The 25,307-nt window shown below is 38.2% G+C and overlaps 3 protein-coding genes and 1 long non-coding RNA gene across 4 annotated transcripts in view; 3 read left to right on the forward strand and 1 right to left on the reverse strand.

Moving 5' to 3' along the window:
• The window catches only part of LOC113468304 (lysoplasmalogenase-like protein TMEM86A), a 28,410-nt gene extending 27,270 nt beyond the window's left edge, over nucleotides 1-1,140 (reverse strand). The window contains exon 1 of the mRNA XM_026825109.1: nucleotides 809-1,140. Coding sequence (XP_026680910.1) covers nucleotides 809-829 — 21 coding nt within the window. The 5' untranslated portion in view covers nucleotides 830-1,140. The remainder of the gene's footprint in view (nucleotides 1-808) is intronic.
• LOC103511306 overlaps nucleotides 1-14,435 on the forward strand; it is a 37,990-nt gene extending 23,555 nt beyond the window's left edge. The window contains exons 2-4 of the mRNA XM_017444936.2: nucleotides 10,603-10,657; nucleotides 11,282-11,452; nucleotides 14,256-14,435. Of these exons, the coding sequence (XP_017300425.1) occupies nucleotides 10,616-10,657; nucleotides 11,282-11,452; nucleotides 14,256-14,420 (378 nt within the window). The 5' untranslated portion in view covers nucleotides 10,603-10,615 and the 3' untranslated portion in view covers nucleotides 14,421-14,435. The remainder of the gene's footprint in view (nucleotides 1-10,602; nucleotides 10,658-11,281; nucleotides 11,453-14,255) is intronic.
• Nucleotides 4,778-7,230, forward strand: LOC113468306. The gene is made up of 2 exons (XR_003392107.1): nucleotides 4,778-4,905; nucleotides 5,828-7,230. It is a non-coding gene; the product is annotated as an uncharacterized LOC113468306 (long non-coding RNA).
• Nucleotides 14,436-17,373: 2,938 nt separating the features above from the next.
• The window catches only part of LOC108252643, a 37,203-nt gene continuing 29,269 nt past the window's right edge, over nucleotides 17,374-25,307 (forward strand). The window contains exons 1-2 of the mRNA XM_017444937.2: nucleotides 17,374-18,328; nucleotides 18,481-18,862. Coding sequence (XP_017300426.2) covers nucleotides 17,981-18,328; nucleotides 18,481-18,862 — 730 coding nt within the window. The 5' untranslated portion in view covers nucleotides 17,374-17,980. The remainder of the gene's footprint in view (nucleotides 18,329-18,480; nucleotides 18,863-25,307) is intronic.

Consider the following 25,307-nt stretch of genomic DNA (forward strand, 5'->3'; position numbering starts at 1 on the left):
TGTGAGATTGGATCCTAGGAACGCTAAAGCTGTAACAAAAAGAAAAACAATTACTGTAATACCTTCCTCTTAGCACTAGCTGACCCACCTCGATAATAATCATCAAGAATAAGAAAAGCACCAGTTTTAGTAACCTAGTGTAGGTATTACCCATAGTTGTGTTGGACATGGTTATCTCTTGGCTAGGTGTTCGGTTGGTACAGACCCACACAATCCTGACCAAAGCATGATTCAGAGTTCATAAGTAAATAAATATACATAGATACAACATAAATGTAGGCATAAAAAAATTACATAAGTCCATATACATAATGTATAATGCATAGGCCGAGGCATTTGCCTAGGCCGAGTGATCAAGAGCACTGACTCTCAACCCAAAGGTGACTGGTTTGAATCCCGGGGAGGAAATTCTGACTAAAGTTTTCCTTTGCCAGATACCTATAGGTATAGCTATGTAAAATAAGTAATGTGCCTAGAGGTTTTTTTTTTCAAATCCATTTCGTTCCGTGAGGGAACCATCATCTAACACCCTGCTGTCTGTATTTCGTCCACCCTGTTGTACAGTCTATTTGATTAGAGTTCAATTTAATCCCATTGGGAAATGGACATTTTTATCAATTACTTATCACTTGTGAATTCGGAAGCCATAATAAGGTGATATCTCTCATATTCTCGCATGGTCAAGTGTAGAATTGCTGGGTTCAAATCCTGGGCTTCAGATATTTGATAAATGATAAAATGGCCATTTTGAGGAGGACAAAATTTAATTAAAGGTACCTAGGTATCAAAAAGTTATTACTTCACTTACGTTTTGATACGAGGTTGCCATATTTCAGCACTGGTGGGGACCAGAAATGGTGACCAACTTCCTCAATCAGCGTAATCAATCCAGATCCAGGTAGGTTCACGTCCAATAATCAACACAGTTCCACTAAACTCATCTTGAAGATAAACTGTCTTTGAACGCTCGAAAACGGTGGAGTAAAACTGGTAAACTTTTTCCTCCCATTGTTCTAACAGCAGTGACTGATGTTAAACTGTATAATAATAAGTGTTATTCATTATTTCATTTATAAGTTAAACACAGTGGTTCTTAAACCTAGGTAGGTGCCTACCTGTTTTACAAACATATAGGTAATCCATAGTTTAGGGCCCGCCGCCACTCACGCTCAGACCGTCACGTGAAGTTGTTGTTAAACTGTATAATAATAAGTGTTATTCATTATTTCATTTATAAGGTAAACACAGTGGTTCTTAAACCTAGGTAGGTGCCTACCTATTTTACAAACATATAGGTAATCCATAGTTTAGGGCCCGCCGCCACTCACGCTCAGACCGTCACGTGAAGTCACGTCAGACAGACCGTCTTAACGTGTGTGGCGGCTTCAGACCCCGCGAACTTTTACCGCTAAGTGGTATTTTTGTGGGTCTAGCATCTATACCTTAATACCTATGTACCTACATACGTTCCCATACCTCCTACCTACGTACCTATTTATTTCAATTTGAATAGATAACTATTTACCTACCACGTAAAACACTAGATACTATAGAGTAGGTAGGTATCAATTACAATTAGGTAGGTACACTTATAATAAATGACGTAGGTTTGTACCTATACAATACCTACATTTCCCACTTACCTATTAATTTCAATAGAAAAACACCTCTTTGTACCAAGATATCCAGAATTGATAACAGAAAAATCTGAGTATCTATCTATCATATCAAAATAGACCAAACTGAGGCTTAGGTGTAGGGGCTGGTCAGCCCCAAGGGACGGGTTGAGCTTCTACGAATCTACGAGGCCCAAAGATCTACAGTCCAATGGTGAACAATAATTTAATAGAATCGATGTATAATGTACGTGTATAGGTACATTAATGGAGATGTACATAGGATGTTTGTAAACATCAGTCTATAAATATCCTGCTGAACTTGACATTTTCGCTTTTAATCCGGATATGCTGAATTAGCATTATTTGATCTATTATGTGCAGCTTCAGCTTGCTACTACATTCGCAGTGAGTTAGAGTGATAGCTATTGTATGAATATTGAGACTAACAATGTACGGTAGAGTGGTTTCGGCGATTTACTTGTCACAACTCAGTTAGCAGCGCGGAGCGCGGAGATAGCGCGTCGAACGCACAAGTTCCCGACGCATCAATGAAGGCAACATTCCAGCCACTCGTGCTGAGACAGGCTCCGAGAAAATCAATTAAAGCATAAATTCTGGGACACCCTGTATATATATATAATGTATAATGCATAGGCCGAGGCATTTGCCTACGCCGAGTGATCAAGAGCACTGACTCTCAAGCCAAAGGTGACGGGTTTGAATCCCGACCAGGGAGGAAATTCTGCCTAAGTTTTCCTTTGCCAGATACCTATAGGTGTAGCTATGTAAAATAATGTGCCTAGATGTAAAGCTTTTTTTTTTCAAATCCATTTCGTTCCGTGAGGGAACCACCCAACACCCTGCTGTCTGTATTCCGTCCACCCTGTTGTACAGTCTATTTGATTAGAGTTCAATTTAATCCCATTGGGAAATGGACATTTTTATCAATTACTTATCACTTGTGAATTCGGAAGCCATAATAAGGTGATATCTCTCATATTATACATCAGGCCCACTGCCGGTGTTCAGGGGGGTCCCCCAGGGGTCGATCCTTGGGCCGATCCTGTTTCTACTTTACATAAATGATATTAAGCATTGTATCCCAGAGGCTGAAGTAACATTGTTTGCTGACGATACAACTATCCTAATTTATGACAAAAATATACATCTACTGTTGGATAAAACTTCTCACATCCTCAACAGTATCTCCACCTGGTTCTCAAGGCAGACTCGCCACCAACCAAGCTAACTAGGCTGTCTTTATTAAGGAAAATTCTCGCTCTTAAGTCAGTCTTAAGCAAATTTATTTATTTATTATAATTTTTATTGTACATTTATTATAATAATTTTGTCCAATCAGATGGAGTTGATGCTTGAGCAATAGTTGAGAGGCTGTATTTTGTTAATAAATGTTCATAAATATGGGTGTTTTGTTCATAAAGACTCACGATTTTCATTAATTTCCTTTTTCCAGACTCAGATGTGACACTAAGGGCAGACAGTGTAACCCTCAGAGCGGACAGTGTCACCCAAGGATCTGGCAATCGCCACAGTATTGTCAGTAACCCTGAGCTAATGCAAGGGAATGGTACACATAACGGCCTAGATCCTGACAATGAACCTCTCTTGGTTAGTGAAGGAGGTGTGGATGTGAGAAGACGGAAAGGTAATAAGACTTGCTGAAATGATAACTATTATTAAGGTAATAAGGCTTGCTGAAATGATAACCATTATTAAGGTAGAAACACAGTATTGTCAGTAACCCAGAGCTAGTGCAGGGGAATGGTACACATAACGGCCTAGATACAGATAATGAAGCGAAGGAGGTGTGGATGTGAGGAGACGAAAAGGTAATTTAAGAGTTTAAGACTTACCAATTTTGGACCAGCTTAACTCCGCACACAAAAAGCCCACCCCAAGGTTTAGGTGTAGGGACAAACAAAGGTAGGATTAAGCTAATAATACAAATCTACGAAATCTCTATCCCAGTTTTTTTTTTTTTACTTTCCTTATCCTATTTTTCAAGAGGTTTGATAGACGGAACTTTGACAACGGAGGTCTTGTCCCGAAATCGAAGAGAGAAGGAGGTACAGGATAGGAGAAAGCCAGCCGTTCCGAGAACAAACGTTATTTGTTTAGGGTGAAAGCTCGCCCCTGGCAGGAATCGAACCCGCGACCTAGGGCTTACAAGGCGCTCTCAACCAAGAACTAAGCTGGCTAACTTCAATTTCTTGTAGGTATTTAAATTTTTTTCCGTTTATTATTTTTTATTTTTTTTTCGTCGATTCTAAACGTGTGTCTTTATTGTCCTCCTTCAGGTTCGACCGCCATCAAGCGTCGGCCGGGCGGACGTCGTTCGAACAACGTCAAGCTCAAGCGACGCTGCTCGATCAACGGTCACTTCTACAACCGCGAGACGTCCGTGTTTACGCCGCCCCATGGGAGTGTGATGTCGGTGTGGCTTACGTCTCTGGTGTCCACGCAAGAAGTCATTAACCTTGTTCCTGGACAAGTATAAAGTCGAGAGTACGCCGGCATAGCTTCGCTTTATTCGTGGTGCGAGACAACGGGAGGTGAGTGGAAGGTCCTGGGTTCGGAATCCTTGATTGTGACCAAGTTTAACTTTCCTTTATCCTATAGGAAGGAAAGGAATGTAATCGGGTCGATTTTTTTGATGGTCAGTTTTTAGTTGCCAAAACACGTTTTGAGGTCCCTTAGAGCCTAAATCCAAAGTTTCAGCTATTGGTCCCGTGTGTGTGTGTGTCATGGTCTGTTAAACAAAATATCTCGAGAACGGTAAGAGCTAGAGACTTGAAATTTGGTATGTAGTCCTCAAATATGACAAGGATGCAACACGAATTTTAAAGATCGTTGGGCAACGGTGGGCGGTGGTATTTTGGGCCGCTTTTTTGGCTTATTTTAGCTCTAGGAATAAAGAAAGTCGTGTGTTGATGTTTTTTTTTTCCAGATTTTTTTTTGTTCGCAAGTTGGGACTTTTTTACCCCAAATCTAATAATCTAATTTATTTCCAATCTAATGGACATCTAATGATTATGTTTTTCAGAGCAGCGTAGACTGGCGTGATGACGAGTATTCCCCTACTAGTGCGGTCATTTTGGGTCCTCACGAGGATGTTGCCAGATCTACATCATGGATCGGGCGCGTTACACAGATGAAATATCAAATGATGTAGCGCAGTTCTTGAATTTATCATTGGCCGAGTGTCGCGCTATACTGATGAGTTAAGCAAGGAAGAGGAGCGGGAGCTTAAACGGATTCGAGCTAAGTAAGTGATAATAGATGGCTTAAGTAAGTTAAAAAGTATAATGGAAGAGATCCTATCAGTGTACTCAAGAGCATGTATACGAAGGTTTTTCGAATTTTTGATTTTTGAATATGACTTTATTTATTTTTTAAATTTACAATATACATTTTATCCATTCTCCTATCTATGCTTATTCTAAGGATCAAATATGACAAGATGAGAGGATGGATGCAATTTTATGGCCAAGTCTACTATATACACTAAAGACCAGGAAAATATCTGGTCTTTGTTTTGTAGATAGCAGGTTATACACAAACACTTGTGAAAATAATAATAATAATAATAATTGCTGTGTATCATTGAGATAGGTATCTATCAGCTGTAGAGAATGTTAATAAATTGTTTATTATTACTCGTTTTTCGATTGCAAATATTTTTGTTTTTTGTTTTTCGATTTTTACGTTTATATGTACGTTTTTCGATTGCAAATATTGTTTCTTTCTGGTATTCTTGTGTTGACCCAAATGGGAAGTATTGTGTCTCTTATCGCCCATCTGATGAGGGACATACTACGGGATGAGCAATTGGGCATGCTACGACACAGACCACATGAGACTAAAGTAACAGGTGTTTCATTGCTACGAAATAAAAACGGCGGTGAAACACTCATGAGAAAGATTTTTTTTTTCTTTTCATTGAAATAAAAGTCATCCCTGATGTGCGTTATCTGTTCAAGATTTGCCGCTTAAAAAATAAATGAATAAATAAATAAACATATTGATGGTAGACTTGGTAACTTTGTGAAGGTTCATTTTAAGTATCTAAATATGAAAATAACTTTTACTCTCAGTGAAGAGTAAAAGTTATTTTCATATTTAGATAAATAAATAAACACCACTACAACATTTCCGCTCGTACTAAATGAGTTTCATTTTGGTTTCAGATATTCGGAGATGGCGCGTCGTATACGTCAGCGTTTGGAACACAAAGGATAAACCTCTCACCCTGCCAAACCTTTCGGCTCGGCCTAATAACTGTCATAATAACTTTCATTACATGACTATCATTACTATATATAAAACACTTTGGCCTAATCTAATGACCTTTATTACATTACTATAACATCTGGAAGGAAAAGGCTGGGAAGAAAAAGAAGAATTTCTATGAAACATCCCGGCCTAATGGCCTTCATTAAAATTCAATGACTATAATTTATGACTAGTGTTGACTAGAATTAATTAGTTTAAAATACCCTTCTTGTCTTCTATACCAATCACGGGAAAGCAGTGCCATGATCAACCCCAGGTTGTTACAGCGGATACTTCTTCCTACACCATTTGGTCAATTTCCAGAGCAGACACCCCTGAAAAATTGATTCTTTATAGATAAGCTCTAAACCAATTTTTTGTACAGGTCTGGGCACTTTCTTCATTGAACCTCTGTAATTGCTACTCCCTGATTTAAACAAGGATCTGAGTTATCCATATCTTAATCTTATTGGAGTACCTAGCTCTTTTATAGGTAACTATTAACAACATTTAATTTTAAAACCACCATGACATTTATTTATTTCTAACAAAATGGGTATTTTTTTTTTCCTCAGTTCGTTTTGAATCTCATTAAATATCCTATATTTCGTTATGTTTTTGGTTAATGAATTACGATGAATTAGAATACCTAAACAAACACTTATTTTATTTTATTGTACGCATTTAAGTACGACTTTATTGTACGGAATCAATTAAATCTTTATTATACGGATTTAAATACATCTGTAGGTAGCGTGCGGACTTGGGTAAATCTTCGATTTTAATTGTATTTAAATACGACTTTATTTTACAGTTTCGATGAAATCTTTATTACGAATTTATGTTAGTACATCTGTATTGTGTGGACTTGAGTATATCTTTGATCTTTATCGTACGCATTTAGGTACGACTTTATTCTACGGATTCAATCAAAGCTTTATTGTATGCATTTAAGATTTAAATACATTGGTACATCTTTATTGTACCGATTTCGGTAATTATAAGCATGGATTTTTGATAGGACATAATGTACTGTATGGATTTATGTAAATCTTTATTGTAAGAATTTAAGTATATCTTTTTTTATGCATTTGAGTATGCTTTTTTTATGCATTTGAGTAATCTCTCTTGCATGGAATCAATATTACATCTTTATTGTACGTGGTATAATCTTTATGTGTGGATTTTCGTAAGTATCCCACGACCAAAGTCTTTTTTTCCGCTCAAGTCATTTTTGTAATGTGCATTACGTATTTTTCACTTTCATTTATTATTCTATAGGCCTATATTATTATTCTTTTTATTTTATTCTACACAAATTATTTATTTATCCCCCCTTTCTAGGTAGATCTTCCCTACTAAGTTAGTGGAAGCACTGTAAGCACTTTTGGAAGTTCATTTTTGCCCCCTTCCTAATTTTTCTTTTTCTTGTATGAATTCGTGTTTTATGGCTGGGGCGACGATCAGGGGTTAAATTCGATTTAAGATATCCTCTTTTATCGAACAATCTGATTGGCAGAAAATTTTGAAATTAGATTGTTAATCCGAGAGTTAAACGAAAATCAGATTTAAACATTGCGATTGCAGTCTCGGCCAAAAGTGAAACTTTTTTTTTTGCTTCGTGTGATGTGACTGTTGTGAGATATGTCTTTATTTAATTCTGTAACCTATAAAAACTAACACAATAATAACAAGGTATATTACTTTTTTACCGTATTGTGTTGGCGATAACTTTATTTCTACCGGAATATAAAATAAATTATACACCTTATATTACTATTTGTACGCACTTTTCATTGTACCTACATATTTATTTACCTAGGTTGGTAACTTTTCGAGAGGTTTCATAGAGGGAACTGTATGACATGCCAAGGAGAAGGAAGACAGGATAGGAGAAAGCCAGCCGTTCCGAGAACGAACATTATCAGCTTAGGAGTAAATCCGCCCCGGGCGGGAATAAAGTTTTATTTGATTCACTAGTTTTTAGTGTTTCTCATGTTTTAATCATCTTCGTTCCTAACTGAAGTTATGAGGTGAGAAAGATCGAAATTATTATAATCCAGTTGTTTAGACGGAGTTTTCCATTTTTGCTAGAAGCATATTTTTCTCCATTTGCTCACATGTGTTCACTGTTCCGTTTTTAGCGACTCGCTAGACACTTCCACTCTCTCCCTGGAAAACAATGATACGCTGGCCGACTCGTCAGATATTGAGCTCGATTCTTACTCGCTTCATTTTGAAGATAGAATCGAGAACAGTCGCCCCCTGGATCGAAGTGTTAGTAATCCTGAAGACATACGAAGTCAGGAAGCATCAGAGACTACAGGTATTTTTAAAATGCTCCCACGTTTGTTTGTTTGTTTGTTTTTTTGTTTTTTTTTGAGGAGTAGAAGGAGGAGGTTTGACAGAGGGAACTGTAACTGCTAAGGTCTTATCTTCCCGAAATCGAAGAGAGAAGGAAGACAGGATAGGAGAAAGAAAGCTGTTCCGAGAACGAACATTATCCCATCAGGATAAAATCCGCCCCGAGCAGGAATCGAACCCGCGGCCTAGTGCTTATAAGGCAGACTCGCCACCAACCAAGCTAACTAGGCTATCTTTATTAAGGAAAATTCTCGCTCTTAAGTCAGTCTTAAGCAAATTTTGTCCAATCAGATGGAGTTGATGCTTGAGCAATAGTTGACAGGCTGTATTTTGTTGGTATAAATATTGGTATTTTGTTCATAAATATGGGTGTTTTGTTCATAAAGACTCACGATTTTCATTTCCTTTTTCCAGACTCAGATGTGACACTAAGGGCAGACAGTGTAACCCTCAGAGCGGACAGTGTCACCCAAAGATCTGACAATCGCCACAGTATTGTCAGTAACCCTGAGTTAGTGCAAGGGAATGGTACACATAACGGCCTAGATCCAGACAATGAACCTCTCTTGGTTAGCGAAGGAGGTGTGGATGTGAGGAGACGAAAAGGTAATAAGACTTGCTGAAATGATAACTATTATTAAGGTAGAAAAGTTAATAAGACTTGCTGAAATGATAACTATTATTAAGGCTCGGTGCTGTAGTAGTCAAGAGGCTCGCTTAGTAATCAAGAGAGCGTGGGTTCACTTCCACCTCCTACCCTTAAAATTGACTAGGTACAGTACCTACTTACTGATTAGTATCTACCTAGCCTACTTATTGCTGGAGTAAAGGTACTTTTCAGTCGCTTTCGTCCAAGTAGGGGTAAATTGCCTCCCAAGTTGGGAACTTATAGGTTAGGTATAGTAAGTAAGCATCATGTAACTTATTAGAATACTTAATGAAACTGTGATTTGCCGCATTTGCGGTCCTATCCTATCTCTTAAAAGGGTAAAAAAGATTTTCAAAAGAACACTTGATTGTTCAAAAGAACACTGCATTTCACTACTTACTGTCTTGGTGCTGTAGTAGTCAAGACGCTCGCTTAGTAATCAAGAGAACGTGGGTTCACTTCCACCTCCCACCCTTAAAATTGACTAGAGTACATACTTACTGATTAGTACCTACCTAGCCTACTTATTGCTGGAGTAAAGGTACTTTTCAGTCGCTTTCGCCCAAGTAGGGGTAAATTGCCTCCCAAGTTGGGAACTTATAGGTTAGGTATAGTAAGTAAGCATCATGTAACTTATTAGAATACTTACCCATATCTCCATACAGGTATTCCTACACATCACATGGCTTTGATACGGCTTATCTCTCACGCTAGACGTGGCACACTCGCGTTCCCTTTTCCCCCCAAGTAAACAATCTGATTGGCAGAAAATTTTGAAATTAGATTGTTTGTTAATCCGAGAGTTAAACGAAACTCAGATTTAAACATTGCGATTGCAGTCTCGGCCAAAAGTGAAACTTTTTTTTTGCTTCGTGTGATGTGACTGTTGTGAGATATGACTTTATTTTATTCTGTAACCTATAAAAACTAACACAATAATAACAAGGTATAGTACTTTTTTTACCGTATTGTGTTGGCGATAACTTTATTTCTACCGGAATATAAAATAAATTATACACCTTATATTATTATTTGTACGTACTTTTCATTGTAGGTACATATTTATTTACCTAGGTTGGTAACTTTTGGAGAGGTTTGCTAGAGAGAACTGTATGACGTACATGCCAAGGTCTTATCGTCCCGAAATCGTAGAGAGAAGGAAGACAGGATAGGAGAAAGCCAGCCGTTCCGAGAACGAACATTATCAGCTTAGGAGTAAATCCGCCCCGGGCGGGAATAAAACTCGCGGCCAAGCGCTTACAGGGCAGATGCGCTACCAACGAAGGTAACTCATTGACCTTAGTCCAAAATTTATGGGTTCCATTCTTGGTAGCTACTTAGTAGATAAAATGTACCCCCTATACAGAAAAAATAAAAGAATTTATTTAAATAGGTAAATAAATAATAATGTAACAAGAATGTTTGCGGATGTATTAATGTAAGATATCTCCTATCTGCCCTTGAAATTAAAGATTAAAGCAGGGCTTATCAGGAACATTTTCATTATGTGCAGTCCCAGTCAAAAACCGTAATTTATCAGTTACCTACCTACTTTTTATCAGATAGGTACCATAACTCTAGGACCATCATTAAATATCAGCCTCACTTCTGATAATATCAGCAGAGTCCACACTATTTCACCACCTTGATCACACCACTTTTTTTATCTAATATTAGGAAGCGAAACTCAATGCGTAGCGAAGCGCATGTAAATGGATCTGGCGATTTATCAGTGAGTATAAATCACCCATCTAATGAGAGGCATACTACAGGATGGGTATGCTACGACACAGACCACATGCGTCTAATGTGGCAGTTGTTTCATTACTACTAAGTTAGGAAGCGAAACTCAATGCGTAGCGAAGCGCATGTAAATGGATCTGGCGATTTATCAGTGAGTACAAATCGCCCATCTAATGAGAGGCATACTACAGGATGGGTATGCTACGACACAGACCACATGCGTCTAATGTGGCAGTTGTTTCATTACTACTAAATAAAAACGGCGGTGAAAGTCATCTAAAAAAAGGCCCTTCTCACATTTTATGCTTAGAGCGCGACTTTGAGTAGCGCGTAGTCGGCTGCAAAACCAAAGCTTTGAAAATGATAGAGAGTCTATAGAGGATCTCGTAGGTTTTCATAGGTTTGGTTTTGTAGCCGACTACGCGCTACCCAAAACTCGAGCGGCCGAATCGTGAATTTCTCGAGCCTCGGCCCACGGAGACATTTGTCCTGAACAGCGTAAGTAAATTGCTGAATAACGGCCGAACCGTACATTTCTCGAGCTAGTATGGTCATTGTACTTCGGTACGAATTATTTCAAATAGTTTAAAAATTCCCTTTTCACTTCCCACAGGACACAGACACAGGGAACGGGGACAGCGTATCGTCCCTCTGCACAGTGTCCAGTATGTTAAGCAACGGCGGCACGGTCACTAACAGCCCGGGTGACAAATATTCCACTCTACCTTCCCGACTAGAAGATGTGGAGAAATCCAGCTGGGACGAATTCGATGATTTGCTCATGGTGAGTATCAAGTTCGAGTCTTGGAGTGGAAAGAAAAAAAAAATCTGGTGTGAACATCACACGACTTTCCTTATCCTATTGAAAGATTCTTATTTAGGAGTTCTTCTACCCTAACTTTCACTATCATAATCACTTTTCACACAGGAAAAATATTGTACTGTTTCTGACAAAGTTTACTATATTTGAGGATTGCCAAGTGCTTTCAAGTGAGAAGATAGTCATGAAATGGTATCTTGTACTGAAGTACCTAATGGGGCACAACCAAATGACAATTTTTTTCGAGGTAGAGTCCTATTCCGATGTAAAAGTACCCAAAAAGTGCATTGGCGCACTCTGCATAAACAGGGAATATCAGCCTAGCTAGCTGGCAGTTCTTCAAAGGTTTCTCTCAGCTTTTAAAGACCAAGCAGGCCAGCCTAGTTAGCTTAGTTGGTAGTGCGTCTGCCTTGTAAGCGCTAGGCCGCGGGTTAAGTAAAAAAGCTTTGGGACATTTGGTTCGAAAATCGCCGACATTTGGTTCGAAAATTGCCGTCGGGATTGAATGCAATACCTCTGGGGTTGAGAGTCGGTACTCTTTACTGCTCGAGACTGGTTAGGGGAAAGGGACGTTAAACAGAGAGTAGAATAGTGTCTAGAAGCATAAACAGGGAGGAGAATAGCTAACCCTAATCAGCCTAGCTAGCTGGCAGTTCTTCAAAGGTTTCTCTCTGCTTTTAAAGACCAAGCAGGCCAGCCTAGTTAGCTTAGTACTTATTTGGTAGTGCGTCTGCCTTGTAAGCGCTAGGCCGCGGGTTCGATTCCCGCCCGGGGCGGATTTTATCCTGATGGGATAATGTTCTATAGTAGTCCAGTGAACTGGTAAAGCTACGGACCCTAAAGGTCTAACTAGGCCCACCATCTAGTCAACAAAGTTCCTCTGTTTATTGTAAAGTTCCTCTGTGTATTTAACATTATTTTGATACAATGGAACTTTTTGACTGCTTTAGGCTTAAAGGTCAATACAATACACACGTTACATGTCTTCAAACTTCATCTACCAACCTGGTCTTCCGACAGATAAATACATGTATACGTGATTTTTGAGCAAATTTCACTCGTTTAGACCTCAAGTTTTGCGCAAATATCGCGTACACACGCAACGATCTGTCGAAAGAGCAGGTTGGAAGACATGCCGATGCCGTACCGTGTCAAAATAAGTCGAAGTTAATCATATCGGTAATTACCATCCAAAATCCATTTTACTTTGGTTTCAGATATTCGGAGATGGCGCGTCGCATACGTCAACGTTTGGAACACAAAGGTTAAACCTCTCACCCTGCCAAACCTTTCGATCCGGCCTAATAATATAAACTTTAATAAGTGACTATAAAACACCGTGGCCTAATAACAACTGTCATAATAACTTTTATTACATGACTATAAAATACCCCGGCCTAATAATGTATTACTATAAAATACCCTTCTTGTTTTCTAAACCAACCACGGGAAGGCAATACCATGAATAATCTCAGCGTCTAACTATTGGGAAAAGTCGAACCCAGCTCATGACTTTAGTCGTATTTTCCTTTCGCAATTTCCAAGTGGTAATGGTGGGGAATGAGGAAATGATACAATGCCAGGCAATGTTCCATTTCCCTATTCCCCACCATTAATACCATGAACATTGCGAAAGGAAAATACGCGTTTTCTTATACAATGTATATTTGGACCTACTTGTATGCAGATACTACTTTGTACACTATCTGGATGAGAAAAATCTAACCCAACTTTTCGTAGAGGTAGTTATATTGACATTTTTCTTACCTGCTAACCCCTGATTTGTTACCGTAAAGTTTTTTTGCCAACTTTAAATGGCTTTCCAACCATTCATTGGTAGAAGGCAATTTTAACAAGGATTTGAATCAGTAGGTAATAGCAGTACCTCAATATTATTAGAGTACCCAGCTCTTTTATAGGTAACAATTAACAACATTTAATTTTAAAACCACCATGACATTTATTTATTTCTAACAAAATGGGTATTTTTTTTTCCTCAGTTCGTTTTGAATCTCATTAAATATCCTATATTTCGTTATGTTTTTGGTTAATGAATTACGAAGAATTAGAATACCTATACAAACACATATTTTATTTTATTGTACGCATTTAAGTACGACTTTATTGTACGGAATCAATTAAATCTTTATTATACGGATTTAAATACATCTGTTCTTAATTGTATTTAAGTACGACTTTATTTTACGGTTTCGATGAAATCTTTATTACGAATTTATGTAAGTACATATGTATTATGCGGACTTGAGTATATCTTTGATCTTTATCGTACGCATTTAGGTACGACTTTATTCTACGGATTCAATTAAAGCTTTATTGTATGCATTTAAGATTTAAATACATTGGTACATCTTTATTGTACCGATTTCGGTAATTATAAGCATGGATTTTTGATGCCTAGTTAGCTTGTAGGGTAGCGCGCCTGTCTTAATCTTATAAGCTTTAGGTCCCGGGTTCGATTCCCGCTCATGTGAACTTTTCCCAATCAGTGAAAGTTGCTTTTTTTCTTCTGAGTACAATATGTAGTGCATTATTTAAACTGTTAGAGCAAGGTGTCCCATTATGAGTAGGATATTTTCCACTAATTTCCACTTAAATTTTCCCCTCTGTGTTCAGGTTGAGCGACCTAAACAAGAAGGGGACAAGCTGTATCAGACCATGCCCACTAGTCTTCCTAGTGGAAGCGTCACCGGTAGTGAACAATCTTCCACTGTCTAATTTCCACTTAAATTTTCCCCTCTGTGTCCAGGTTGAGCGACCTAAACAAGAAGGGGACAAGCTGTATCAGACCATGCCCACTAGTCTGCCTAGTGGAAGCGTCACCGGTAGTGAACAATCTTCCACTGATGCAGAAGGTGACTCGTCTTCCCTTCCCTATCATAGTATTCACTCGAGCAATACACTTATGAGGTGAGTTATACTAGTTATGAAGAAGTTAAGGCGTTTGTAAAGGAACTGCCCGGTCCCACTTGTGGTGAATTTCATCCGATTTTTTTCCGAATGTCCTATAAGCAATGTAATTTAAATGAGAGTGTTTCCACTACACACGACACGATTTTGTTCCGAACGACAAGCGGGAACGGACCTGAACTTGAGAAGGGTGAATTTCATCCGATTTTTTTCCGAATGTCCTATAGGCAATGTAATTTAAATGAGAGTGTTTCCACTACACACGACACGATTTTGTTCCGAACGACAAGCGGGAACGGACCTGAACTTGAGAAGCGTGAATTTCATCCGATTTTTTTCCGAATGTCCTCTAGGCAATGGAATTTAAATTAGTGTTTCCACTACACACGACACGATTTTGTTCCGAACGACAAGCGGGAACGGACCTGAACTTGAGAAGCGTTTGATTGATTGTCCTGGAAACAGAAGGGCCACTGTAATCCTCACCCAAATAATATCTCGCTACTCAACAGCGGCCATTTGTCCAGTAGTAACGCGCTTGCTAGCCATGCAGAAGGTCCCGTGTTCGATTTCCATTGTTTAAAAAAAAAATCTGTAGCAGTCATGGTCATTTTGCCAGTTTCCTCCAAGTTTGAGGAAATGTTTTATTTGATTCACTAGCTTTTAGTGTTTCTCATGTTTTAATCATCTTCATTCCTAACTGAAGTTATGAGGTGAGAAAAATCGAAATTATTATAATCCAGTTGTTTAGACGGAGTTTTCCATTTTTGCTAGAAGCATATTTTTCTCCATTTGCTCACATGTGTTCACGTGGATTTATGTAAATCTTTATTGTAAGAATTGAAGTATATCTTTTTTGTATGCATTTGAGTATGGATTTAGATAAATCTCTCTTGCACGGAATCAATGTTACATAATATGTACAATAAATATTATTTATTGTACGTGGTATAATCTTTATGTGTGGATTTTCGTAAGTATCCCACGACCAAAGTCTTTTTTCCGCTCAAGTCATTTTTGTAATGTGCATTACGTATTTTTCACTTTCATTTATTATTCTATAGGCCTATATTATTATGAAACATCCCGGCCTAATGACCTTCATTGAAATTCAATGACTATAATTTATGACTAGTGTTGACTAGAATTATTTAGTTTAAAATACCCTTCTTGTCTTCTATACCAATCACGGGAAAGCAATGCCATGACCAACCCCAGGTTGTTACAGCGGACACTTCTTCCTACACCATTTGGTCAATTTCCAGAGCAGACACCCCTGAAAAATTGATTCTTTATAGATAAGCTCTAAACCAATTTTTTGTACAGGTCTGGGCACTTTCTTCATTGAACCTCTGTAATTGCTACTCCCTGATTTAAACAAGGATCTGAGTTATCCATATCTTAATCTTATTGGAAACAAGGATCTGAGTTATCCATATCTTAATATTATTGGAGTACCTAGCTCTTTTATAGCTAACTATTAACAACATTTAATTTTAAAACCACCATGACATTTATTTATTTCTATCAAAATGGGTATTTTTTTTTTCCTCAGTTCGTTTTGAATCTCAATAAATATCCTATATTTCGTTATGTTTTTGGTTAATGAATTACGATGAATTAGAATACCTATACAAACACATATTTTATTGTACGCATTTAAGTACGACTTTATTGTACGATATCAATTAAATCTTTATTATACGGATTTAAATACATCTGTAGGTAGTGTGCGGACTTGGGTAAATCTTCGATCTTAATTGTATTTAAGTACGACTTTATTTTACGGTTTCGATGAAATCTTTATTACGAATTTATGTAAGTACATCTGTATTATGCGGACTTGAGTTTATCTTTGATCTTTATCGTACGCATTTAGGTACGACTTTATTCTACGGATTCAATTAAAGCTTTATTGTATGCATTTAAGATTTAAATGAAATCGAACAGAGAAGGAGGACAGGATAGGAGAAAGCCAGCCGTTCCGAGAACAAACGTTATTTGTTTAGGGTGAAAGCTCGCCCCTGGCAGAAATCGAACCCGCGACCTAGCGCTTACAAGGCGCTCTCAACCAAGAACTAAGCTGGCTAACTTCAATTTCTTGTAGGTATTTAAATTTTTTTCCGTTTATTATTTTTTACGCTACCAACCAAGGTAACTCATTGACCTTAGTGCAAAATTTATGGGTTCCATTCTTGGTAGCTACTTAGTAGATAAAATGTACTCTAGTAGGTAGGTAGTGTAGGTACTATTAGGAACAGAAAAAATAAAAGAATTTATTTAAATAGATATATAAATAATAATGTAACAAGAATGTTTGCGGATGGATTAATGTAAGATATAATTTATGGGTTCCATTCTTGGTAGCTACTTAGAAGATGAAATGTACCCCCTATACAGAAAAAATAAAAGAATTTATTTAAATAGGTAAATAAATAATACTGTAACAAGAATGTTTGCGGATGGATTAATGTAAGATATCTCCTATCTGCCCTTGAAATTAAAGATTAAAGCGGGGCTTATCAGGAACATTTTCATTATGTGCAGTCCCAGTCAAAAACCGTAATTTATCAGTTACTTTTTATCAGATAGGTAGGTACCATAACTCTAGGAACATCATTAAATATCAGCCTCACTTCTGATAATATCAGCAGAGTCCACACTATTTCACCACCTTGATCACACCACTTTTCCATCTGGTATCATAACACTCTAGGAACATCATTAAATATCAGCCTCACTTCTGATAATATCAGCAGAGTCCACACTATTTCACCACCTTGATCACACCACTTTTTTTATCTAATCAGTAGCGTGCTGCGCTCTAGGGACAATTTTTCGCAATCTCGATTAGTTTCTTGCGAATGTTCAGAAAGTAAACTATCTAATCAGTAGCGTGCTGCGCTCTAGGGACAATTTTTCGCAATCTCGATTAGTTTCTTGCGAATGTTCAGAAAGTAAACAAGAGATTTATGAACGTCCTTTTCGGAAAATTATTTTGCTGATTTTCATGCCGTTTTCCACTGAAATTTTGTATTAATTTAAATGAATTCCATTTCCAAGTCTTCATAACACTCAATTTTATCCATTAAAACTTTCGTTTGAATAATATCACTAGTGTTTTTGTTCTAAAAAGTAGTTTTAAAGTCAAACCTCGTGGTCGCGGAGTGGTTTTCATCTCATACTTGATCAGTGACAGTTTTTCTTTTTATTTCACATGGTTTCTCCCGATCGGATTGAAAACATTTCGTTTTACATGATTTTCGATTTTTCTTTCGTTTTACGAAATTTCCAGTTTTAGTTTCGTTGTTGACAAATGCTCTATCATGCTAAGGTCGGTGTTCAGTGTTTGGTTAGGAAAGGATAAGGGAGTGATAGGGCAAGATACTTTATATTGCGTACATGACTTCTAACCACGTTTATTTTAACATTTCGTTGTAATGATTTCTTTTTATCCAACGATATTTTATGTGCAACCTTTATTTCAATAGAAAAACACCTCTTTGTACCAAGATATCCAGAATTGATAACAGAAAAATCTGAGAATCTATCTATCATATCAAAATGGCAAGTCAGATTGAAACTGATAAGAAAGCAATACCAACAGGGCCTGAACCCTGTAATATTTCCTATGCCGGTGTTTTATCAAATGTGAAAACAGGGGAAAGTAACACTGAAAATATTCCTATCAAAAAAGAAATCAAACAGGCTTCCAAGGCTGCTCCTGTCAAACAATCAAAACCAGTGTCCATTCCTACAGGAAAACCAAAACCTGTGCCTCCTCCACCAGCACAACTACAGGAGAAAGAAAATATAAGCACTGTAGAAGCTCAAGCAACTCATACAAGCTCAACTGTAGATATCAAGCCACAAGAGATTACAGAGAATAAAGATGAACTCTCAGATGATGATTTCTGCAAAGTCACTACAAGAAAGTCAAAAGAAAATTACAGGAGAAAGAAAATATAAGCACTGTAGAAGCTCAAGCAACTCATACAAGCTCAACTGTAAATATCAAGCCACAAGAGATTACAGAGAATAAAGATGAACTCTCAGATGATGATTTCTGCAAAGTCACTACAAGAAAGTCAAAAGAAAAACGCAACAACATTGACAAGCACACTATTGTACCTGACACAAGACACTCAAGAGTTAAGAAAATCAAACGTAGTGATTCAATAACAAATGAGAATTGGAGAAATAAACCTAACCCTAACACTACCACAACCAATACTAATACTGTCTGTGATGAAAATAATGAAAACAAGGAGGTAGATCCAGATCTGAAATTTGTTGAAGCTCCTTTACCCAAAGTCAATCCTTGGATGAAAAACAAAAATGCAGCCTCTGTCATCATTTCCAAAGTGGCTGAGGTGGAAATCAAGGAAAAAATTGAGAAGAGAGTTCTGCAGCCACAACAGCAAGAGTCAGCTACCCCAGTAACAGGTAAGTCCTTCTACCTGTTGGAAAATTGCTTCATGTTCTGTCTCTAACACAAAATGTTACTTACAACTTTTTCCAAGTACCTACCTTATTTCTGGTTACCTAGTTATAGCTGTCTGTAATAAGTACTAGAGATGGGTAATACTGAATACATTCACGATCCGGATCCGCGGATACGGATCGAGCGTCGATCCGATTACTTCAGTGAGTACAAAAGTATTCGAATACTTTTTACTCGTACTACGTACTCATCATAATATCATCGCGTAGGTAGATACAGATACTTCAGCAAGTCGCAAGACCCCAGAGCCCAGAGTTATAAATAGGTAGGTATCACAGCTTTCTCTGGAATAAACCTGACTGTGCGGATTTTATAGAGCTGCTGCAGGTGAATTTTAGAGAAACTGAAGAGGTTGAAATATACCAGTGAGGGTGCTTCTAGGTTCCATCAAGGCCCCCCGAGAGCAGACTCTAAATCCCTCAAGCCCCCTTCGGTTCGGAGGTCTTGAGCCAAGCCCTCTAGCCTGGATGGCACCTCTTGGTATCCTCTTAATGGAATAATATATGGACTCACAGCTTTTCTCTGGAATAAACCTGATTGTGCGGACTTTCTAGAGCTGCTGCAGGTGAATTTTAGAGAAACTGAGGAGGTTGAAATATACCAGTGAGGGTGCTTCGAGGTTCCATCAAGGCCCGGGGATAGCAGCTTAACTCCAAACACAAAAAGCCCACTCCGAGGCTTAGGTGTAGGGGCAAACAGCCCTAAAGGATGGGTTAAGCTTATACGAATCTACGAATCTACGAATCTACTTATCAGCCACCAGCCTAATGCAATAGTAGTACTTAAGTAAGTATCTTACTGGCAAAAAGTTTTTTTTTTTTTGAAAGTTTGTAATTTACAATCTACAATATAAAATGGTACTTGTGCAGATATTATAACTGTGATATGTGATATTGAGTGACAATTTTATTACAGCTAAGCATGTGACATTACTAAAATTTTATTGCATATGCCTAGAGATAGTAGAATTTCTAGAGAAGCAACATAGACATTTTGTCTCAGACTCGTAGATTCGTATGAGCTTAACACTTAACCCATCCTTTGGTGCAGTTGCCCCTACACCTAAGCCTCAGAGTGAGCTTTTTGTGTACCTACGGGGTTAAGCTGTCTCAGACTCGCTCAAAATTGTCAATGTGTCATAGTAGGTATACACGTAGGTGTACATCAAGTTGTCCAACTACCTTGTGACCTTGGTTCAACTTGGAACTCAAAATTGTCAATGTGTCATAGTAGGTATACACGTAGGTGTACATCAAGTTGTCCAACTACCTTGTGACCTTGGTTCAACTTGGAAGTCATGTGGTAGGTGTTATGGCCGAGATCTTGATAATTTCACTTGCCATGAGAAAAATGCATTGCAGAATGTAGCTGTAGGTATTTTGAACTTTGTTCTTTTCAAATGACCTATGCTAAAACATAGCAAGCGTTTTTTCCTCTTTGCTTTTTATATGAGTGGGCTTTTTGTGTACCTATGGGGTTAAGTGGTCTCAGACTCACTCAAAATTGTCAATGTGTCATAGTAGGTATACACGTAGGTGTACATCAAGTTGTCCAACTACCTTGTGACCTTGGTTCAACTTGGAACCCTCAGAGCCGGCTAGAACCTTGCTAGGACAAGAACTTTCACAAATGTCTTGTGAAATGGAGAAGAAGAAAAAAAAAAGTCATTTACATATTATCTTCTCTTTTTTCTGTCTACCTTACCTCCGTCAGGTAAATTATTTTTACCATCATCAGCAGTGGTTAAGTTGGGTGATTACAAAAATTACCCCTTCAGGGAGTAGATAGAATTATTTACTTATGTGTATCAAGGACTTGGGATCCAGAGGTACATAATATTTGTTCAATGTAGGTTCAACAATAAAATATGAAGGTGTAACTTGTACTTATTTTTAATTATGTAGGTACTGTACAAATGTACAATGTATGTCAGGTACAATACGGATCATTGTTACCTAAAATAATACTTATTAAAGGCTCAGGTTACCCAAATCTGAAGCCAATGCATAATTTTGGAAGCATGATGCATACTCTCGGTGCCTATCTTCTACAATCTACTTGGTTCCGGGAATCGAACCTGGAGTAAACTGTGGAATGTGATCCCTGAGCTTGGGGTCTGATCGTTTTTCTCAAGTCTGATCTTAGGTTTATTTTAGTTTTTCATACCTATTTGAAAGGGAACAAGAAAGAAAGAAAGAGAGAGAGAAAAAAAAGCAAAAGAGGCCAAATAAAATAACACTTCTTTTGACCCCTCTAAAACCGCTCTATCGCTACCCCATTGACCTGATTCGTTCTCTGAGCAGTTCGGCACTCCAGTACCTACGACCGGCCTACAAAATCGCTTACAACACTTGTACAAACACCCTGTTCCCCCGTAGCGAAATCACATGTATTTTCGTTATAAATGAATAATCAAACATATTTTATTCAAACCTACCTACCTACCTACCTAGATATAAAAAAACATCAATTCAGTTTGGCCAAGGTTATCGGCTCTCCCGTGATATTAGGAACAGTGGTGCTCAAACTGTGTCAGGTCATTACCCCCGAGATGGGAGACAGCGCTCCGTGCCTATAGATTGCAAAAAAATATCGGGCCTAAGCCACGGAGTTGTACTGTAGGATCCTGAGTTTGATTCCGGAAAATGCAGTTTTCTCCGTAGCGAAACTCAGGTAGCCATGGTCCGTGCCTATAGATTGCAAAAAAATATTCGGGCCTAAGCCACGGAGTTGTACTGTAGGATCCTGAGTTTGATTCCGGAAAATGCAGTTTTCTCCGTAGCGAAACTCAGGTAGCCAAAAAGAAATTGTGATTTGCCGCATTTGCGGTCCTATCCTATCTCTTAAAAGGGAAACAAAGATTTTCAAAAGTACACTTGACTCATTTTATGCCTGTATTTCACTACTGCCTCGGTGCTGTAGTAGTCAAGACGCTCGCTTAGTAATCAAGAGAACGTGGGTTCACTTCCACCTCCTACCCTTAAAATTGACTAGGTACAGTACCTACTTACTGATTAGTACCTACCTAGCCTACTTATTGCTGGAGTAAAGGTACTTTTCAGTCGCGTTCGCCCAAGTAGGGGTAAATTGCCTCCCAAGTTGGGAACTTATAGGTTAGGTATAGTAAGTAAGCATCATGTAACTTATTAGAATACTTACCCATATCTCCATACAGGTATTCCTACACATCACATGGCTTTGATACGGCTTATCTCTCACGCTAGACGTGGCACACTCGCGTTCCCTTTCCCCCCCAAGTTCGAACCGGGGCTGTTTTGTCTGCGTCATAGCACGTCCATTCTGATAGCATGCCGGTTATTGGGATGCTTATGGTGGCGGGCATTGATTTGCGTAGTAAAAAGCGGAGCTGTCTTGTCTGCATCATAGCATGGCGTTTGATACAGGGAACTGCTAACGTCTTATCGTCTCGAAAGTAAAGAGAGGAAGACAGGAAAGGAGAAAGGTTAAATCTGTTTCAGATAAAATCCGCCCGGGGCGGGAATCGAACCCGCGACTTAACGCTTACAAGGCAGAGGGTAGCGCGTCCGTGTTTCCCTATAAACAACTTCCGAATCCTAAAAATTGCCAGCAAGTCCTAGGTAGATTTAACCAGCATGAAGTTAACATTTAACACAGAGTTACAAACCCTAGGGTTAACTTCTCTGTGGTTTAAAGTTTAAACCGATTGACCTTCCTCCCAAGCCAAGCCTGACTGAATTCCTGTCAATGGCTGAGTTTTAATATCTTTATGGGTAATTAAGCTGCCTTTTCAACTAGCTAGCTAGCTGCCTATACGAACTTCAACTAGTTATAAGTCTTCCCCCCCAAGTTCGAACCGGGGCTGTTTTGTCTGCGTCATAGCACGTCCATTCTGATAGCATGTCGGTTATTGGGATGCTTATGGTGGCGGGCATTGATTTGCGTAGTAAAAAGCGGAGCTGTCTTGTCTGCATCATAGCATGGCGTTTGATAGAGGGAACTGCTAAGGTCTTATCGTCTCGAAAGTAAAGAGAGGAAGACAGGAAAGGAGAAAGGTTAAATCTGTTTCAGATAAAATCCGCCCCGGGCGGGAATCGAACCCGCGACCTAACGCTTACAAGGCAGAGGGTAGTGTATCCCTATAAACAACTTCCGAATCCAAAAAATTGCCAGCAAGTCCTAGGTAGATTTCACCAGCATGAAGTTAACATTTAACAATTCAACACAGTTTTAAACCTTAGGGTTAACTTGTCTGTGGTTTAAAGTTTAAACCGATCGACCTTCCTCCCAAGCCAAGCCTGACTGAATTCCTGTCAATGCCTGAGTTTTAATATCTTTATGGGTAATTAAGCTGCCTTTTCAACTAGCTAGCTAGCTGCCTATACGAACTTCAACTAGCTATAGGTCTACCAACTTGCAGACTAATTGATTTTCAAGGTGTTAGAACTCACGTTAAATACATAATAGCTAGGTAGGTATGTACTTGGTTATTAGCAGAGAAGTTCAGAATATGGCACTTATTTTTCCAAAATATGGCACTTAAAAACATGGCAATATGGCACTTATTTTGGGAAAATATGGCATTTATTTTTTTCGAAACATGGCAAAATAAGCGATTTTTTTAAAGAATGAGAGGCAACTGTCTTACATTTTTCCTTGTAACGTCAAATAAAAATTGAATTTTCAACGTTTTAAAATAATTTTTCGCCGTTAAAAAAAAAAAAAAAAAAAAAAAAAAAAAAAAAAAATCATTGTTCTTAAAGTTTTATATATTCCCCTAAAAATGCTTAACATATGGCAAAATAACTTCAAAATGCTTAAAATATGGCAAAATGTATGGCAAAATAAGGCATTTATAGGGCATTTTATGGCATTTTTCCAAATTTTGCTAAAATATGGCAAAATAGTATGGCGCCATGGCACTATGGCATTTGAACTTCCTTGGTTATTAGGTAGGTATTTACTCCGGTATTAGGTACGTATGTGTCTATGTAGATAACTATTAGGTGGTTAGTGTTTTGACTATAGTAGTAGTGTTGCATTTACCCGAAGGCTTTGGGGCAGTGTTTTTTCCTCCTCCATATCTTTAGGTACATAATCATGTACGTACGTTCCTTTAACGCAACGTTTAGAATAGATATACTTACGTCTATCTATACGGTTTATTTATTAAGGGAGCGTGGTTAGACCAGTGGTTGTGACGCAGAAGGTCCCGGGTTTGATGCCCGCCATCGACAAAAATGTAGACGGTATTTCGATTGCAAATATTTCAAAGGGTTTCTTTCGGGTGTTCTCGTGTTGACCCAGCACCTAACTGCTAACTGGGAAGTGTTTTATCTCTTCTCGCTCATAAGGGACAAAGCACGGAATGGACATGCTACGACACAGACCCGTAAAGTCCAGTGTAGCAGATGTTTCATTGCTACGACACAGACCTCTGAAGTCCAATCCATCAGATGCAAAACTAGAACTACAATTTTTACTTTCTTTTTCTTTCAAAGTATCTACCTATGTATGTTTACCTAGTTCTTTTGTTTGTTGCTTTGCGTGTTGTTTGATTATTTATGTGTATCAAGGACTTGGGATCCGAAGGTACATATTTGTTCAATGTAGGTTCAACAATATGAAGGTGTAACTTGTACTTATTTTTAATTATGTAGGTACTGTACAATGTACATGGGGTACAATACGGATCATTGTTACCTAAAATAATACTTTATTGAAGGCTCAGGTTACCCAAATCTGAAGCCAATGCATAATTTTAGAAGCATGATACATACTCTCGGTGCCTATCTTCTACAATCTACTTGGTTCCGGGAATCGAACCTGGAGTAAACTGTGGAATGTGATCCCTTTGCTTGGGGTCTGATGGTTTTCTCAAGTCTGATCTTAGGTTTATTTTAGTTTTTCATACCTATTTGAAAGGGAACAAGAAAGAGAGAGAGAGAAAAAAAAAGCAAAAGAGTCCAAATAATAACACTTCTTTTGACCCCTCTAAAACCGCTCTATCGCTACCCCATTGACCTGATTCGTTCTCTGAGCAGTTCGGCACTCCAGTACCTACGACCGGCCTACAAAATCGCTTACAACACTTGTACAAACACCCTGTTCCCCCGTAGCGAAATCACATGTATTTTCGTTATAAATGAATAATCAAACATATTTTATTCAAACCTACCTACCTACCTAGATATAAAAAAGTGCGACTAATCTAATGAGATTATTTTCATTCATTATCTGTGTGTTAATGCTGTGTGTGAAATTTGTTGTTGAAGAGCTTATAAAAGGGAAGCCAGATCTGTCTCAGATCCTTTAAGTGTACCTTTTAAGTTCGACGGCCCTCATTTTTTTTTTTTTTTTTTTTTTTTTTTTGTGGCTTTTTTAGAGCTTGTGCTTGATTCTTATGTG

This window comes from Diaphorina citri, unplaced genomic scaffold (assembly GCF_000475195.1).
Source record: "Diaphorina citri unplaced genomic scaffold, Diaci psyllid genome assembly version 1.1 scaffold698, whole genome shotgun sequence".
Lineage (NCBI taxonomy): Eukaryota > Metazoa > Arthropoda > Insecta > Hemiptera > Psyllidae > Diaphorina > Diaphorina citri.